The sequence below is a fragment of the Podarcis tiliguerta genome (genome assembly GCF_965153285.1).
Source record: "Podarcis tiliguerta genome assembly, chromosome: 10".
Classification (NCBI taxonomy): Eukaryota; Metazoa; Chordata; class Lepidosauria; order Squamata; family Lacertidae; genus Podarcis; species Podarcis tiliguerta.
In genome coordinates this window covers 22,892,941-22,912,957 of record NC_139543.1, presented here as the reverse complement: position 1 = coordinate 22,912,957, position 20,017 = coordinate 22,892,941, and the positions used below count along the sequence as shown (strand labels likewise).

At 41.8% G+C, this 20,017-nt stretch overlaps 1 protein-coding gene across 1 annotated transcript in view; it reads right to left on the bottom strand.

Moving 5' to 3' along the window:
• Positions 1 to 3,097: 3,097 nt before the first annotated feature.
• PPP1R3A (protein phosphatase 1 regulatory subunit 3A) overlaps positions 3,098 to 20,017 on the bottom strand; it is a 31,946-nt gene continuing 15,026 nt past the window's right edge. The window contains exons 2-4 of the mRNA XM_083399392.1: positions 10,208 to 10,266; positions 9,960 to 10,096; positions 3,098 to 7,573 (exon numbers count right to left, since the gene is read on the bottom strand). Of these exons, the coding sequence (XP_083255518.1) occupies positions 4,742 to 7,573; positions 9,960 to 10,096; positions 10,208 to 10,266 (3,028 nt within the window). The 3' untranslated portion in view covers positions 3,098 to 4,741. The remainder of the gene's footprint in view (positions 7,574 to 9,959; positions 10,097 to 10,207; positions 10,267 to 20,017) is intronic.

The following is a 20,017-nucleotide window of genomic DNA, read 5'->3' as shown; positions in this document are numbered from 1 at the left end:
ATCTATTTTGCATGAAGGTCCTCATTTCAATCCCCAGCATCTCCAGGTAGGACTAATATTCCTGAAACCCTGGAGAGCCACTGCCAATATAGCCAATACTGAGCTAGATGGACCAATGGTCTGTCTCAGTGTAAGGCAGCTGTGTTCCTATGGGAGGCAATAAGAGGTGACACAGAAAAGAGTGAAACAGGATGCATGTTTATTTGTTCTAGACAGAGAACACATCTTGCCATTAGAAGACGTCGTTTTAACGCGGTCCCCTGCCTCTAAACACCATTGCATCATGTCCCGAAGAAGAGAACCTCAAAGCTTAGCTCCTGTTGTGCTATTGTTTCTTGCTTCTTTGGGTACTAATCCAAATGGTGCCGAATTGTCATGTATAAGAATATTGTTACGACTGCCAAGTTTGAAGATGGCCTTGTATTGAGTCTTTTCTGTGGTGAATGGCTGAAGACAGTTGATGAACATGCATCCAAAGTTTCAAAAAAGCATATATCGGGGAAGTGTGGATAAAAGTGCATATATCTGTGAAGATTGCATTAAAAATGCATTATATTAGGGGGAAATACTTGCCAAAAAAATGGCATATTAGGCAAAACTGCATAGAAAAGAATGGTATATTGGGAGATATGTGCACTCAAATGCCACTGAATTTTCGTACAGACTTTTTAAAAATTGCAAATTGATGAGGAAATATAGTGAACTGAATTTAAGAAGGGGAAAGTGAGAGAAACCAAAACTGACAGAATCCTCCATTCCTGGCTATATATTCCACCATAGAAAATCATGGGCATCTATTTGCTTTGCAAGCCATATGCCTGCACTAAGACTTGACGTACAGCTGCAGGTGGTTGTCCGACCACATCATCTAATCCAAAATGTCATGGTAGGATTTGCTAGTGTTGAATTTCTTGCACTCTGCACCTTATGATGTTTGACAATTCTAAATTAACAAACCGTTTTGTCTAAACACTGCTTTTCCATGACACCTTGCACATTATCAAATTAGTGAAACAGTGCCATGCTATTCTGGGGGGTTTACGGTGCATTTCGACATGTGATTTAAAGCAAAAGGTCAGAGCTGCAGCCCAGAAATGGCATGATAGTTATGAGCTATCTATCACATGAAGAGGAGAAAGCGGTGGCCTTCCCTAAATTTGGTTTGCAGCACATATTCACATGCTGGTTGTTCCATGCAACTCCTTCCCTGCTCTCTGTAGAAAACAGAATGTGTTCCCCTCTCCATCAGCATCTCTTCAGATGTGACTCTGAGGTTTGATGTTATTTATGTGTTCTAAAGTTCTATATCCAGCTCTTCCATAGATACCGAATAGCTTGTGAATGCTGAAAACTGCACATGCTTAAAATATATATATAAAGGTGATTGGTTGAGGCCTGCAACTATTGGAAATTCATAGAGATAAATATATGTATTTATATATTTATATATCATTTGTATATTTGTATATTGTAGGGTGTTGTTGTTTTTTTGAAAAAGCTACCCCTTTAGCTTCAAAGGTGGGCAATGATGGTTGAAAATGAAAAACGTATGCTTACATATTTAACATGTTAGTAAAATTGTTCTGGACAATAGCTGATGAGGTAAAAGAAGGCAATGAAAAATATTTTAGAAGAAATAAATAGAACACAACAACCTGAAAGGTATTTAGTTTTGTCGTTGTCAGTAAAAAGAGAAGTACAATTCTGTCTCTTGCATAAATATGTAGAATATGTATTTTATTTCATTTTATTTCATTACTTTTTATGGCAGATATTTTATCTGAAATTTAGATGTTTATTTAATTCATTTTATTGCTCCCCTGCCCACTACCCATTTGTCTGATTATTCAAGTATAGATTATTCAGATATATATTTGATTCACTTCAGCAGCCATGGAAGTATATAGAAATATTTATCTGCAGGTCCCAGTGCATTTTACATATTTTAAAAGTCAAACAACTAGATAAGAATCTAGGTAACCAAGCTGTCAACCTTTTGACCACCATTTTGGATCCACAACTTTTCATTTCCCATTTTAATATAAAGGATAAACTGAGAAAAGGTAATGCAGTGGTTAATCACATAAACTCCCAGTCAACAAGTCTCTTACCCAAACCTCAGATTACTCTGAATGCACAAGGTGGTACAATCAGCCTCAGCATACCTTCCCTCATCTTTTAAATGGGGAAAATGTGCTCTACCGAGAAAATCTGTGTAAAACAGTTTGATCATATAAGAAAACAAGTATACAAATATCAAAGCATGGATATGTAAGTATATTGCTCAGGGTGTGGGAGTGGAGCCATCGGATTCTTGTGCAGTGCACAGCTGCACACATATGGAGATAGGGATATGGGGAAATGCTAGATATTACTTTAAAAGGGTTTCAAAGTTACCAGTTATGGAGTCTGGAGTCTGTCAACTGATGCAAACCATTGGCGCAAGAGAAGGTAAATCTACCTGTCTTCCCACAAAAAGAAAGAAAGAAAGAATTTTCTTTCAAGATTGGCCCAATATGGATGCTTAGGGGAAATATATTGACCAAAGCAACTGATTTCCATGAATTCTTTCTTTATTAGCTTTTCCATAATTTTCACAAAGCCAAGGCTTGTCAACTGATCCAAACTTTTAGAGCCTCAACCTTGCAGCAATAGAAAATACAGCAGGAACTGGAGATGTTTGGAAATAGAATACCACTCCCAGGGTTCTCACATTCCCAGACAATAAATTGTCATGTAGAATTTTTTTTTTTTTTAATGTTTTGGGCATACATTTGAAATGTACTTCTGAAAATATGTTCTCTCTCAGCAAGTAACTGAATGAATGCAGCAGATAGTTTTGCTTATCACTCAAATCGTGGGTTATTTCCCTTTTAAAAACAAACAAACAAAAAAACCTTATTAGAACCATTAACAGTCCAAGTAATGTTCATTGTACTACAGCTCCCATCAGCCCCAGCCAGCATAGCCAATGATCAAGGATAATGGGAATCAGAGTCCAACCACATTGATGACACTCTGCCATGGCATCCCTGCAGAAGAAGGCTTAGGACTCATTATTATCTTGCGGGGTTCCAAAGTAATCCACACACAATCCAACCATTCAAAATTTGTTTATTATTACTATTATTCAACACTTGTTGGGATTGCCTTTCTAAAGCAACATGGTTTAAATAACATCATTCAGAAAGTCCAACTGGAATAATGCTAAGATTAAGTGAAATTCTTCCCTTGCGTTACACAGTCTTCATTTACAAAAAGTATATTTATATATAAAAACAATATCTAAAGACAACCAGGCTCTAATTTGTATCCTTCAGTCTACATCAGTCCATATCAGCTCTGTGGTGTGAACAAGAGCCTGCTTTTTCTGCATAGCACTTTTTTTTTGACACATACAAAGTTACATCACAATTGCACTGGAGTCTAGAGTTGTAACTGTGCAGACATTTATTAATTAATATCACCACATTGGGGGAAAAACAACAGCAGCCACCTATGCCTTCTTCAGGCATTATCAAGAAGTATTAAGTTAACATCAGAGCTGGGGGTATCTCTGCCCCCCACTTGTCACTATTTCTGTCACCCTCCATTGTGTACAAGACAATCTTCTGAAGTGGGGGATCTCTTGTACTCATGGAATCTTTCTATGTTCTTTAGAACGCTAGAAAATCAGGGTTCTAAAGCACACGTGAGCCTTCATGAGGGCAGAAGGCTCTGCTTCAGAAGACTGACCTCCTCGATTTGGAGGGAGATGAGAATGGTGACAAAGGTCAGAGCTGGCATACTTGACCGCATGGCCCTCCTCATATGTTTCCTTAATTCTGATTGGCAATGTCTGATGACGGCTCCACTTAACCCATAAAGTTGAGTTTTTCTCCCAAAATATGCTTGCTAATTCTAGTTGTACATCATTAAATGCATATGGGGCACATTCCTTGCACTCTTGCACAACTCCTATCAGTTTCAGTGGTGCATGCAGAGTGACATCCCAGTGGATTGTGCCTATGGTCAGTATTAATATATTAAGGGCATGTCCACATTGCATAGTTTGAAAGAGGAGGAAGAGAAGGGCTCCAGCTCGGTGCCTCAGATCCCTGCAAACAATACTGCAGCTTTGGTTTTCCCATCTGTTCACCCAGCAAAACAGGAAAATCGTGGGATGAATGGAGGTGATATAGTCCACACTGAGGAATGGTGTGCAAAATTCCCTGGCCACACAATACCTTATTTTGTGGGGCCTCCTTCTCATCCTTCAATTTTAATGCATAAGTATAAAATACAGGAAACTCCTAAGTGGACATGCCCTATTACTGTGTTAGTCATAATGCCATTCCCTCTTTACTTACTTGCTATATAAAACCGTTTTTTTAAAAGCCTTTCAGAAAGAAAATAAAGCTTTACTACAAAACAAATGAGTGCGATAAAATTGTAAGAGACTCTGAAGAGACTCAAGCTTCACATCTTCCTAACCAGAAAAGGAGCAGCAGCTGTATTTAATTTCAACTTGATGTGCTTCAGAACTCATATTCATATAGGTATTTAATGATCCAAACTTAATGGTCCTATGCAGAATAATTACTTATATGAGGGAGCAAACTCCATGTACATTCCTTTAAGCATTGTTTCAAGGGAAAGGGGGGGGGCAATCTTGAGTTGGTTCTGTGTGGACATGGCTGTGCTTTGGGATATACTAATATTAAATGTTAAGTGCTTCATGTAGACATTTGGAAGCTTTATACTACTCTTTTTTGACAGATTCCTCGTCCCTCCTGCCCTCACAGTATAGCCAATACAATGAAAAGAAGTAGAGTGCAAAGCAAACAATTAAATCGTAGTGGTACAATGTGACGCAAAACACAACAAACAAGAGAAAATAAAGTATTTTGTAACCAATGTGCTTTAAAACGAGACACTCAGATGGTAAGCTATAAACTTCGCTTTGCTGGCCAGAAATTGCTGTGTGACCAAAAACAGACTGGTGGTCAGTGTTCAATGTTTCTTCAGTTATCAAACCTTCAGACTCTGAGATTCTCTCTTCTCTTTCTTCTAGGGGTTCACTAATTAAAATGGTTGGCCCTAATAGCTTCTCCTGTTTGAGCTCTGGCTGATGGGGAAACAGACCTGTGCTACTTTCTCCTTTCTCACTAGAAGGCAGCACTGCTGAACTCTCAGGAAGTTCTTGGAGTTCAGTCTCCAAATAAATATTTGGAATCATGGGAGCTGTTTCACCAGTTAGGGTGAAGCCGCATTCTGAGTCAGCTGCAATATCGACTGAGGCTTCTGTGTCTGGATGCAACACTTGCCCCCCCTCAGCAGGAAGAGCTCCCCTGGACTCTTCCGAAGATGTCACAGATGAACTTTCGCAATAGCTGCCAGCAACAATGACCTCAGAAGGGGAAATTTTGCTTTCTGCTGTAGCACTGTCGTGAGGAAGCATTCTCCAGACTCTTGCCTCTTCAGCCTCTTTGTTGCATAGGCCTTGCGGTAGGCCCTGCAAAGCTTTCGGAGATGTTTCAGGATATAAATCCTGCTCTGAAATGGCTTTTCCTCCTGCAGCAGAAGTCCATAATATTTCATCTGGTGGTGAATCATTCCCAGTGCTATGTTCTGCTCCACCAAGCTTTTCGCTTGCACTGCGTACTGACATCATTTCTCCGTGCACCGTTTCATGTATGCGTGCATTATAAATATCTGAAACTGATTCCGCTTCAAATTTGGTGTCATATAATACACCCACTGTATTGCATTGACAAAGAGGATAATGTGAACCATCACTTCTCCCTTCATGTATATCAAACACTGTTTCCTTTTCCTCTGTGGACCTGTCACTTAGTGCAGTCTCTTGAGGTAGCTTAACAATTACTGCTTTTTCACCAGCAGACATTTTTTCTGGAGTGCTTTCTGATGTCATTTTAATTATATAAGAGGCTGTAACTGCCTCTGCTTCCCTTATACTATCATGCTCCACTACATAAGACTCTTCATATCTCACCGGGTCTTGGCAGGTAAACAATTCATCTGTGGGAGTTACATCCAAACATCTTGTATCGTCTTTAATTCCCCACATAGCTTCGCCACCTGTTAGCTCTTCCACCCGCACTCCTTCATTGGCTTCACTTTCCTTTTCTGCCAATTGACTTCCTAAGCCTCTCCAACTTTGATCCCCCCATATGACCCTGCTGCTCTGATCATCATCAGTAAACCTGCCAGGATCACTTTGGCACAGCTCTGCCTGCAACATCTTTCTGTTTGCTAGGTCATAGCCCTGACTGTGCTTCCCTTCTTCTAAATTTCCTCCGGCATCAAACACATCTTCTACATTTGTTGATGCAGAATACGTGGATATACTTTCATCAGTTGCCTGTACCAAATTTGGGTAGCTCAAGCAAATCCCACTTCTGGTCTGAATGTCTTCTGGGTAACTACTCTCTGCTCCCTTTAAATTTTGACTTAATTCACCTACAACAGAACTTGTGCTTTCCTCCTTATTTCTTTTGCCTGAGATTTCTCCAGCATTTAGCCATGATATATCCATGGATTCATGTAATTCCTCATCTTTTGCTACATCTAACACACCAGGACTCATCATTTCTCTTTGAGAAAACTTCTCTATTTTACTGCCTTCATTGTTACTTGGTGTGAACAACAATGGTTGTTGATTTTGTATTTCAGTGGAATCTTTTCCATGCCTGTTGGTAGGGCATGCTTGCGCCTCTTCTGAAGATTGCTCTAAAATGCTCAACTTTATTTCTTTCACCTTATCAAGATTATACTCAGACTTATATTTTTCTTCTACAATGTCATCTTTGGTATGCAAACTTGTGAAAGACCTCGGTGTGACATTAGCTTCAGCTAAGGTATTGGTATTAAATTCTCCTCTTAAATACACCTTTTTGTTCCCATATCTCTCAATTTTGAATTCCTTTTTGTCAATGTTTTCTAAAACTGATTCAAGAGTTTGGGAAGATGTTTCTTGCATATGTTGCCCAAGAAATGGCTTGACCTTGTCATCCACTCTTTCCAACACTTCCTCTTTTAACTCGATGGCTTCATCATACTCTAAGGGAACTATTTTGGGCCTTGTTTCCCACGCCTTTCTGTGGTGATCATAATTTCCCTCTCTGATTAACAAACTCTCTGTTGTTTCGCTTCCTGAGGCATCTTCAGATTCATGCTTTTGAACATCTGCAGGACACACCCCATGTTTACTTGAGATAACATCTGTAAAACGGTCGGTCTCTTTTTCTTTCGTTCCAGACCAGTGCTCCAGTGATGAAAGGGTTTCAATGGTACTAAAGCTTTCCGAAGACTGCGCCCTATTGTTTACCGAGTCCAGTGGAGTCAACTTTTCTGGGGGTATCATACAAAAATCATTTCCTGTGGAAGATGTTTGGTTATTGTGCAGACCTTTGTCTTGTAAAGCATGTTCAGATGAACTTATCGCCAGAGGTTGCCTAAGCAAGCCAGAGTCCATCTTGCCCCCCAGTTCTTTTGGTTCATTTGGAAATCTAACTGGCTCGGTTGTGTATAACTTCCTTTCATCCTTGGCTCTAGTGAAGTGCTGACTTAGCTGAAAGAACAGAATAAGAAAAAAATGATCAGAATGCATGTGTGCATACACATAAACTTAGATATATAAGAGGAAGGATTTAATCAGGAAAGTTTTGTATTCAGTAAGACGGATTTGGAGAAAACAAATCAGTTACAGATTTTATGTTGCGTGTCCTCTTTAAAATAAAGGGTGTTAGAAGGTTGTGTAAAAGCTAGAAATAAAATAGCCCTGAGTCCCCTCTCTTTCTCGCTTCCACCCCCACCCCCATCTCCCCACCCTCTTTATTCATGAGCTCAGTAAGCTGCAAGTCCATTTCAGACAAATGAATCCAAAAGAGAATATTCTCTACAAGAGAAGCTAATTCATTCACAGAGCACATTCCCTCCCAGGCATGTTTTATTTTAAACTGACTGCATTGACAACGCATATCAAAGCTAGAGAATGAATGGTATTGTCCGGTAAAATAAAGATACATTTGCACACTGACAGATACTCTAAGGGTTCCCTTTTCTTCATTCCTCTCAGCACCCATTTTACAGGCTGCATACCGGAATGTTTTGAGAGTTCCAGAAAGTGTAAAAGGAGTTAGTGAAGGAAAGGCCAAGAACGAGTAAGTTTCTTCTCTCTCTCTCTCTCTCTCTCTCTCTCTCCTCCAAATATTGCATTATACAATTCAACAGCATTTCCTTGTCATGGCATTCTCTCCTTGCTTTCGAATACTCAGGCTGATGGTTTCATACCAATCAATTAGAGGATAGCTTCTTGGGGGCCACCTTATTACATTTACACTTGCTGCAGATACCCCCATTACAGTGACTCTTATTAATATGTTTTCTGCAAAGCCTCTGCAAACTATTAATAGTAAAACGTCACTCAAAGAAAAGTGAAGGAACTAATGTTTCTGCAAATTCTGTTTTAATGACCCTCTGCCAACTGGCGCTCAAATGTATCTGAGCTCTTCAGTGATGCCAACTGTCAGGATTTAATAGTGAGATGCCTGGGTTTTCCCCCTCCTCTCTCTCCCTCCTCATAACTGACATTTGCATGATCTCAATAATTATATGCAAATCTTACGATTTTCCCTTCTTCTCACATAAGGCTCATGTTACTTGTCAACTGCCGAGCTGTCTTGTGAGCAATTGCCTATGGGTTTCAAAGATTTGGTTGCATTTCCATTTATTATAGGCCTCCATTGTTTAATTCATTACGCAGCACATAAGGTAAATTAAAATCTGAATGACATACATATACACTCTTCATTTATTGTACAGATGATCACTTTGATTTTCCCTTCTTGTTAAAAACTGTTAAATTTTAGTGTATTCATTGTCTCAGGGAATGCTAAGAGTATCCTGTGATTTCCCCCACCCCGGCTTCTTATTTCTGTCTTTCTGTTAAAAAAAAAGTTTAAAAAAATAAATTTACAAAGATGCTGATTTTCAGACAGTGAATACTCCTGCATCGGATGACAACTCTTAACTACCCTAAAGTTATAGAAAGGGTGTCTTCATGCTTATATTTGAAAAATTCATTTTCTTGCTCACTGTCCAAAAGGGCTACAAGTCCTGTTGTGGGTATCAGCTTTCCTGTGTTCTCAAACAAACAGTATTAAATTCCATACTTATTTAGCTATGTGCACACAAGCAATATGAGCTCCCGACTTGCTGCCATTTCTTCCCACAAAATGCAAGGCAGCCTATTTTGGATGACCCACACAGGTTAAATGCTTGTCGTTTAGAAGGGAATTGATATGAATCAGAGGTGATGGGGATGTATATTTTATAGCTGGCAGGTGAGATTCATGACCAAGATGTGCACAAATATTGGTCTTAAAGAGGTTCATAAGCAGGAAGAAAAGAGGAAGTTGTCATACCAGGGGTGTGGGGTACAGCATGATTCACCTTACCCATTGGCCGGATGCCAAGATAACTGACTCCCCACATCACTGCTGTTGCTCTGTGGTGAGCTTACAAGCAGCCACTGCAGGGCAAACAGCCATGTACATCCAGTCATAGTCTGTGTGAGGCAGCCTACATGTAGAACAAAGGAAGTCTACTGAACAAAAATTGTATACATGTGTACACTGATCACAGAGACCAGAGAGACGGGACTTTGAAATAGTCTTCTAGGGCTCTCAAATTGTCCCTTATCGCCTGTGATAAAAAGAAGAAAAGAGATAAGTTATTGAATTAAGGGCAGCAGAACATAATGGAATAGACTGAATCAAAGCACTTTTTACCACCAATCATGTTAAAGATGCAATCAAAGCTCTGATGTTGGCATACCAATGGCATATCTCTGTGTACCTATCAGCACTGTTGAAGCTGGAGAAGAACTAACTTTCTTTGAGGAAGAAATGGATTCAAATTATCAAACAGTTATGTGAATAATGCACAACACTTACCAACAACTCTAATTCTTTTTCATTGTCTTCATTATCATCTTCGTTACGTTCCACGTCTTTGCTGCTTACATTTTCCTTACGTTGTTGAATTTCATTATCATCCACGTGTGAATAAAGAATTTTGGGGATGTCTGACTCTGAAGAGTTAAGACACAGAAAGAGACACACACACATATATCAGGGTGTTTTGTTACTTTTAAAAATTAAGATGTGCGGTAAGGAAGAACTAATTGAATGGAGTTTTATACCTGAACTCCTGGAATTATTCCATATGTCTTCATCAGCCGTTGGCAATATTTCTTCTTTACTGTTAAAAGAGAAAAGAAAGTCAGTGATGCTCCCCAGAATTTAAGTTCGAAATCTTTTTATCTGCAAAGCTAATGGCACCGAAGTTAATGAGGCAGAATAAGCAATTAGCATTTCCCCATAAACATAACTTTAAATATCAGGGTTCCCATGTGGCTTGAAGTATCATCATCTGAGGCCACCATAGGAAGACCCTGGCAGTTGCCAGAGGTAGCCTAACATCTTTGTGTCCTTTCCAAATGAGTTGGGCTGAAAGCAGAGGGCCAAAACATTCCCCCCCCCCCAAGACTGATTATCCCATTCCTTGCGTTGTTTATTGGGCCATATCCACAAGGCAATTGTCCATTAATCACATTGTTTGCAATTCACTGGGGTCCATTCTGTGTATGACATATAGATCAATGGCTGTGCATGCAGAAGTTTCCAGGTTCAATCTCCATACTGGGCTGGGAATGACTTCCTGCCTGAAACTGCACAGCTGCTGCCAGCCAGTGTAGGCAATACTGAACAAGATGGACCATTGGCCTGACTCCATATAAGACGCAACAAATGATATACCGACCTCCAGAGCTGAACTCAGAAACTGTGTTTGTTGAAGACAAAAAAAAAGGATACTAAGTATTCCTAAATAGTATTGGGAGGGTATACAACTTTAATCCCACACATAATATTAAAATGTAATAAGGATATAAATAACATTGCTAAATGCAATAGTAAATGGACTCATCTAACCAGGTCTATGCCTGATCAACAAACTAATGTGACAAACAGGGCCATCTTATCCATAGGCGCTACGGGTGCGGGGCACCCAGGCACCAGGCTCTCAAGGGCGCCAGGCCGAGAGTCCGGAGCCTGACAGTTGAGTCCGGGGAAGAGACCGCCCATCAGTCGGAGCACCCAGCGGGCTCTTCTGCTGTGAGCGGCTCTGCACTGCGAGTTCGGGGGCAACTGAGCCAGTGAGACACTGAGGTGGCCAACCAGTTCCGCCCTCCTGCGTGCCTGGGACTGGGCAACCTGGAGGGGGCATCTTTGCACCCTGATGCCGTATATGCTTAAGACAGCCCTGGTGACAAATAAAGGGACCCCTGACCATGAGGTCCAGTTGTGACCGACTCTGGGGTTGCGGCGCTCATCTTGCTTTATTGGCCGAGGGAGCCAGCGTACAGCTTCCGGGTCATGTGGCCAGCATGTCTAAGCCGCTTCTGGCGAATCAGAGTAGTGCATGGAAATGCCATTTTCCTTCCCGCCAGAGCGGTACCTATTTATCTACTTGCACTGGTGTACTTTCAAACTGCTAGGTTGGCAGGAGCAGGGACTGAGCAACGGGAGCTCACCCCGTCGTGGGGATTCGAACCGCTGACCTTCTAATCGGCAATTCCTAGGCTCTGTGGTTTAACCCACAGCACCACCCGTGTCCCTCTGGTGACAAATAGTGGTGTCTTAATCCTGAAGAGAGTCATATGGGGTCGCTCATGCCATTCTGTGCCCCTAAAGAAGATATACATGCATATGACTGCTAGATCTATTAAGACCCACATTTGTGAGCACAAACTATATCAAGAACCACTTGCTCAGCACTTTCTACAACAGGGGCATGATTCTGTTTGAATTCTGACTGATTATAAGACATCTTCCAACAACACACTTTGTTCCTTTGCTGTCGATAATTGTGTTGTCTCATGCATTCTCCATTCTCAGATTAATTTGCACATTCCGTGGCTGAGGACAAGGAGAGGTAGGCCATCTGTTTTGTTCTCTTTTATTGTTATTTATACCCAGGCTCTTCAATAGCGTGTGCCTTGGGAAAGACTGCTTTGGTGCAGCTTGAGGAGAATTCTGATTTGAAATGTCAGTGTCTTTCCCTACATGAATGAAAGCGTTTTTAGAAATTGATAATACAAAGAATGTTTGTTGTGATGGTCAGAGAAGGAAGGAAGGAAGGAAGGAAGGAAGGAAACCCAAGTAGTTCCAGTGACACCTATCCTTACATCATTGCTGGTGTACAAAAGCAAATGTTTTGTACAACTGACTCACAAGCTAGCTGTGTAGCTCACTAACAAAGGCTTCAGTTCAAACGATCAAAGGTTTCATATTTTTTATCCTAACCCTACTGATCTTCTCTGTTCCCCCTGATGTAGTATTATGTTAACTGGAAAGCACAAAGACAGTTTTATTGTGGAGTAAGCCAATAAGTGGTGATGAGTAGGTTGACACAGTGCCAGGGTGGGAAAATTCATGTTGGTTCTCTGACTACCTTTGCCTATGGCCTTTGCATGCAGCCCTCAGGCCAAAGAAAGTTACCCACCCCTGGCCAAATGTGTCCCTAAAATCACTTGTTTATTTATCGCATCACTGGGAATTTTGCACAAGTCAACTGGCACACAACTGATCACAGTGCACCCCTTGCTAAAGCTAAGCAGGTGTCAGTCTGGTCAGTGCCTAAGTGGGAGACCTCCTGAGAACCCCAAGTCTGCTGCTTTGAGTGCCAGGATGGCAAAGAGGTGGAGTATAGATGGAAGTTGGAAGAAATGAAGAATATATTTTATTTGACTTTGAGTGTATTTATAGGCTGCCCTTCTGGGTAGAATGCTCTCAAGGCAGCTTTCATGATAAACATTCAAAAATATAAAATATAAGATGATTTGTACAAAACACCCCAGCACTAAATGAATCAGCCATAGGAAAACACTGCTCAATCCCAAATACGAAAACATTGTTTTCCCTTATTATTCCAGTTCAAAGAGCACTACAGCAATGAAAGATATACGGTAATTCATGTCTAGGTCACCTGAAACAAAGAGGTCCTCAGAATCTCTCTACAGTGCTGGAATGTGGTGAGCTGACAATCAATTCTAGAGACATGGAGCTACCACAGAAAAGATCCTCTCAGTATGTTCTTTTAATAGCACTATAAGCAGTGCTATTTTTCTAGAAGAAGAGGTACCAGAACTCACCATGAACGCCTCCCTTGTTATTTTAAGATGGCAATGGCGCCCACCTGAGAGGTGCCGGAACTGAGTTCCGGTTGAAAAAAGCCCTGACTATAAGGACTTACAGGTATTTCCCCCTCGCACACATACACATATTCTATGCATGCACATGGTGCCAGGAAATAATAAAATAATTTAATTCCTAACTGGAAATGGCAGGACAGAGCTGGAGAGTCCTTGTGCCTTGCGACAAGACCCTTCCTGGAGCCTGAAGAGGACATCAGTGAGGGTGAAGGAAGCCCCGAAGAGACAGAGGCACAGCAGGGCTTTGCTTACGCTGCTCAGCCTCCCCATCTAACAGCTGGTGTGTGGGATAGAGCAGCAGCAGCAATTTTTCTGGGCATCCTCCAGCCTCCTGCCAGCCCAAGAGCTTTAATTCTAGTTGTGGATAATTTTGGATGCAGTATTTTTGGTATGGATTTAAGAGAGAGTGTCAGAGAGGGCATTTAAAGGGTGTTTCCAGGGTGCTCCCCACTTTATGAAGTTTCACTTATGTGTGTGGAGACCCAGAACATAACCCCTGCAAAGTGATGGACAAAGGGTTTATAATGATCCCTGTTAAAAACAAACTCGTCCAAGACCTATTCCTACACTCCATCAGGAGCAAATAAATAAGATCAAGTTCACTGCAAGTCACTTTGATCAGGGATTTGTCGTTTTGGCTAACAATTTTGTTAATCTGCAAAAGCAGTGCATAGAATTGTGTAACAACAGTGGCAAAAGCAGCAGTTACAGCATCGGCCACAGTATTATAATAGAAATACCCTTTGGGACATTTGTTTTAAGATCAAGTATAAGTAAGGGGGGCAGATATGTCAGTTCCTGGTCTCTCCATTTCTCATTTTCTTCCTATCTTTCTGCAGAAATTTGCAATTAAAAACAAAACAAAAAACCTCATGAAAATTCATGAGCATTTTGGTGCAAATTTACCATATTAAACACTTTTTTGTACAGAGTTGTGACTGAAATATACCTACACTTTTGCATGTTAATTTCCTTGATAGAATGCTATGTTCACTAGTATAATGTGTTTTTATGCATGACTCTCTGACATGTGCATTCTTAGAGAAATGCATCGTGAAATTGAGAGAAGAGTGAATTTCTTAGGATAGCTTTGTTTCAGTTCGTGTATTGGTTCAGAAAGTGTGAACTAGGTACATTCTCATTAAAATGTGAACAAAACCAAATTTCTCCTCCACCCCTAAGTTAACCTTTGAGGAATCTGCTACAAAGCTAAATCAGTATACAGCTTGCAGGTTCCTCTGTAGCAAGTGCTTATTTCACTTGAAATAGTTAGATGTACTTTCTAACTAAATATGGAGGCCTCTTGTATTTTTTTCCTATTGCAACATTTACCACTTATGCTGCCACATGGCAATGGAGAGAAACAACATGCATGACTCCCAAGGGATGATGGGAACTGTAGTTCGGCAGCATCTGGAAGGCTACAGATTCTGCATCCTTGCTTTAGGGGTGTTTGCAACAACAACATCCTAACCTGGACTAGACGGCCTTCAGCTCCATTTCCAGCCTTACAGTTTTATTCCCCTCCCTCCTCCCAACTATAGGAACTTCTCTTGTAGGAGAGCTGTCTTGTAGATTCTGCCCTATATAATTCCATTTGGGTAGGGGAGGCATTTATGTGTTGCCATTAGGGAAAATCCTGGAGTTATAATGAATTATACATCTATTCCCATTCCATTTTATTCAAACATCTTGCAGGCAAGCTGAAATAATTCTCCAAAAATATTCAGCGGCAGGTTGCTAAATTTATACTTGGCTACAACAATCTACACATGACCTGTCACCACCTTTTTAAATTTATAATGTAGCCTTTACTTCTTTCCTTAGTTCACCAGTATCTTATTCGCAGTGGGAAAAGTTGTTTTGGACAAATAATGTTTTTATTTAAACAGTGTCTCTATCGCCAAGCAACATCTCTGCCCTGGATAAGTGTCCTGGATATGTGAAAACCACAAAAGGAAATATATATTTCCAATTTCCTGGCCCCATACAGTTGCTTCCCACAGAAAATCCACTGAGTTGTATCCAATGGTTCTGGGAGTGGAAGGCAACTTGCAAAATCAATCTTACCTTTCCCCTCATCTGTCCTACCCTCCACCATCTGCAATCTTCAGAGGATCTGGGAGACATTGCGGGCTAAATCAGTAGCGTAGCGTGGGTTGCCAGTGCCCGGGGCTGCGTTGAAGGCGGCAGGAAGGAGGGAGGGAAAAGGACAGAGTACACATACACATTCAACTGCCTAACAGTGTCCACGTCACACAGGAGGTCGCAGCCACTGAGATTAGAAAATAAATGTCATACCATTGTCTGGAGAGATCACTTCCTGGTTTGCATAGGGAAGCTGTTTTCAATGGACCCCATCAACGAAAGCGCAGAACAGAGAGTGAAATGATACAAAATTGGGCTAAGGGACCTTTCCCCAATGGAGCTCTGCTTGTGTAAGGTTCCTTTGTCTGGTTTAGGTGATTCCCACATCCTCATTCCCCCATCTTACATTGTGGCACAACCCACAATGATCAGTAGGTCCCCTTGAATAAGTTTTTCGGGGTTATTGGGGGCTGCAGGAAAGAGATGGGGAAGGTGAAGATTGGTTGGGCAAGCTGCCTTCTATTGACACAGCCACTGGGCAAAAACCATTGCCTTGTGGACATTTGTAGATGCTTCCAGTTACATTTTCATTCTATTGGTATTGTATCAATCCTTCGCTTTGATTCTACCTTCTAGTTTCATGTGAATTCATTTCTGTTCTTGAACCAACGTATTATAGAGGGAGTCTGCCTTTTACACATATCTTGTTCTACAACACATCACATCATGGGCTTTGCATAAGCTGTCCTTTCTGAAACTGTGGATGATTCTAGATCTCGGTGATTCTGGTAAAAGGGAAGCCACTTTTAGGGAGGGTCAGCAGCCTGAAAAAAAGCATTCAACAGACCACTGAAAACAAGGAAATCCGACACTTTCCTCTGGTGATGGGGATTTAGACTGCTAAACCAAGGCACCAGAATTCACCGTTCCCTCATATCTCAAGCTGCCCAGGACCCCTCTTTCCCTGGGGTGCTGTGAGAGGCATTCCAGCTTTGGAGCACCACAGGCCACAGCACTGCCCTCTTTGAATTCTTGCTACCCTTATGCTTTTAAGGGGTAAGCAGGGCTCTGTGTCGATATTTAGGTGCCCAGGTGAGCTCAGGCCTCTGCTAAGCATCGTACATTGCTTCTGGGTTTTGTCCCAGGTTCCTTTCTCAAGTCTAGCCTTCTCAGAGTCTCCTTTACCCAGTCTGACTTACCTGGATCCTGGCTACCCACTGTTTTCTGCTCATCTCAAACTACCATCTCCAACTGGCCTTGTTTTGCGCTATGCAGGATTATTGCAGCTTTTTTGGAGCAGGGCAAGACATCAAGGCAGCTGCCACTTTCACATTTTCAGTAGGTCTCATGTAAATATTATGGGACTGATAAGCAAAGATGGTTCACCACAAATGGAGCTTTAAAGCTAACAAGGCTACATATATTGTGAGAAATTGTAGGAATGACTAATGGTGGTAGCTAAGAATGGCACATCAAGAAAAAATTGCCAGAGCTAAACATGTGAAAGGGATTTTGGTATAATCAACATCCACAACCACAGGAACCTTAATATTTAATCCAAATTCTGTCTTTTATGAATTTCAGTGAAGTTTTGAATTTCATAAAAGGTGTAGCTGATAAGAAGGTAAAGAACTTATTGGCTCATGTGCAGGTTCTTACAGAGGCGATGGAATGACTTTTAAAATACTTGTCATATTTAATTACAAGGTATTATTCTAGTGCTGTGCTGAATATGTCTCCCACATTTTTCTCTTAAGGGGTGGAGGGAGGTGCTGAAAAATATTTCAAGGGAAGAAAATATTTCTGTGAAATACTCGTGGGCAAGACTAAGGGTTTGGGTTTTGCTTCCCTTATATTTGAGGAAGGCATGGGTTGCTAGTGATGAATGTCCTTCTTTCATTCTATGAATATTCTCTTTGGTCGTTTGTACTCTGCAGCATTCCCAGATGCTGCTTCAATGAAAGCCCAGAGAAAGACAAAATGAGGTTTTTCCACACATGGACTTTTTTTAAGATCAGGAAGCACAGACAACTGGTGTGGGGCCTGCAGAGTGCTGGATTTAGGACAAGAGAAGTATAGCTTTGGACAGACCCCACAGAAAAAGAATAAGCAGTCAAAATTTTGTAATCGCATCTGTTCTGCTAATGACGCCGTAAACATACATAGCAGTAAACACAGCAGCTCTGAGTGCTGAGCGATGCCTCATATCTGCAGTGCAGGATGCAGGTATCATGTCACCAGTTCCCTCTTCCATTAAAAGCCAAGGATCCTGTTTCCAGTTTTCACGAGCAAATGCTATATTTCTTCCTCACACCATGTATGTCAGACTTGTCTCACTTCCTCCATACTAAGTAGGTGCAAACCCAAACCTATACTATTTGCCACAGATGCAAAAGATGGCTTAAATCCTGTTCCTGTGAAATTAGATGTTATATTAGTTATGTAGCTGTACCCTTATGTGTAGCGTTTGTGTGTTTGCTTGCTTGCTTGCTTGCTTGTTTGTTTGTTTGTTTGTTTGTTTACACCAATTGCCAGTGTAGGGAATCCATTCTGGATCAAAACCTTAGTGCCACTCTCTGGCACACTAGGTTTGGCTTTTCTTGAGATACGTCAGCTTTCTACTGGATTACATTAAATTTGGATAAGGGATTAGGTGTGGTTACAGTAGCAACTGGAGGCAAATTAAATCCTATGCTTGTCAGATAATTGCACAGATTGTTTCGCTATTTTCAAGCTTTAGTCGGTATTCAGAGTTGACTGACTCATGCGATGAGGTGTAGAAACACTTCTCATTCTCCAAAGAACAGAGCCACTAGTGCTTGTAGGAATCATGGATTCGTGTAAGTTAGCAAAGGTCAACATCTTCTCAGAGGAGGACGTACAAGTGGTAAGGCATTTTTGCTGCGTTTCTCCTGGTTATTCCTAAAGTATCCCCAAGAGCAATATTTCTAAAGTATCACCAAGAGTGTTGCCTTCTAAAAAGGGGCAATCCTGCATTATTTGGCAGCGATCCTCCCATTGTAACAAACAGGCCCTCCACTTTCAGACTCTTCAACACTTCTTGAGATGCTTTTATGCTGACCGCTCTTTTAACTTCTTAGAATAAAGTGGATCTTAAGCCCTGCTCTTGTGAGCCACTAAACCACTCAATAAGTATTAAGATGCAGCAAAATAACCATTGGGCCTCAGCATGCTCTCTCAGCAAGGTGAGCGACTGCTACATTAAGGAAGAGCAACCACCCCCAAATGGGCAGAGATGGAAGCATATGAGAATCAACCCAGAAATGTACTATTCCAGAACCAGACATGGTGGCAGGAGAGTTCTGACCTCACATCGCATAGGATACCACTGGGGTAGCGCTCCACTCTGTGCCTTATCATACACCCAGGGTCAGAGTGCCAGAGGCATAAGATAGGAAATGGAGGCTTCTTCGTGCTGAGGAACATGACCTCATTCCTGGGTAGTCATTACGTTGTATCAAGTGACGGCTAGTTCTCATAACCTTTTTGGCATGTAGGTGCAGATGTCTTAGCCATGATTTTCCTGTTCATGACAAGGTCATCTGAAAGTTTCATCACAAGCTCCGATCGTCAGCAAGCTTGCGTTCACCTTCGTTACTCAGCTCAACACCCGTTTGCCTGAGTTAACAGGAGGAATGGTTTTTTTTAAGGTGACGTTGCAAGATGTGTTTCTTTCCCTGTCAATATAGCCAGCATCGCATGGCCAAGAACCCGGCATTATTCCATCTGGTAAGCAGGATTTGGCAGCAGCCCGGCTGTGCAGCCAGCACTGATCCTCTTAATCGGCTCGGACTAGCAGGGATTGGCACAATTCCAGTGTGGCTTTGCAGAAACTGGGCAAGAGACGGTTTCAGTTCACCCGACACTTGCAAATACTTCTGCCTGCGACAGCCCTGAGACTAAGCTGCCAGTTTGCAAATATTAAGACTTATCTCTGACAAAGAGAGGGCTCAACCATTCCACTTTTCCTCCTGATAACAGGACAAAAAGCACCCAGTTTAAACTGCAGAAGGATTGTTGTTAAGGGTTAACAACAAGGGGGAAATATTCTAATTGTTGAGATACTAACATGTTAAGCTCTTGGGGCCAAGTGGACCAAGGACGTTCTCCTGCATGAGCCCAATGAAATGAATGGAGCCTTGCCCTTGCAAGAACTCTTGCAAAGCTCCCGTTCATTTCAACAGAGTTTGGCAGGGGAAGTTCTCAGTGGATTGTGCCCTCAGACTGTACACAGGAGTTTCTTGATGTTCTCTACAGTCCCATCTGATTGTCCCCATGGTAGGAGGTACCAAGTTCTTTGGAGCATTATTTCAGATGAGTCCATAATCGGTTACCCTGGGAATGCTTCAGTAGAGCAATGGTAATGCAGACAGGACGCGGGTGGTGCTGTGGGTTAAAGCCTCAGCGCCTAGGGCTTGCCGATCGAAACGTCGGCGGTTCGAATCCCCGCGGCGGGGTGCGCTCCCGTCGTTCGGTCCCAGCGCCTGCCAACCTAGCAGTTCGAAAGCACCCCCGGGTGCAAGTAGATAAATAGGGACCGCTTACTAGCGGGAAGGTAAACGGCGTTTCCGTGTGCGGCTCTGGCTCGCCAGAGCAGCGATGTCACGCTGGCCACGTGACCCGGAAGTG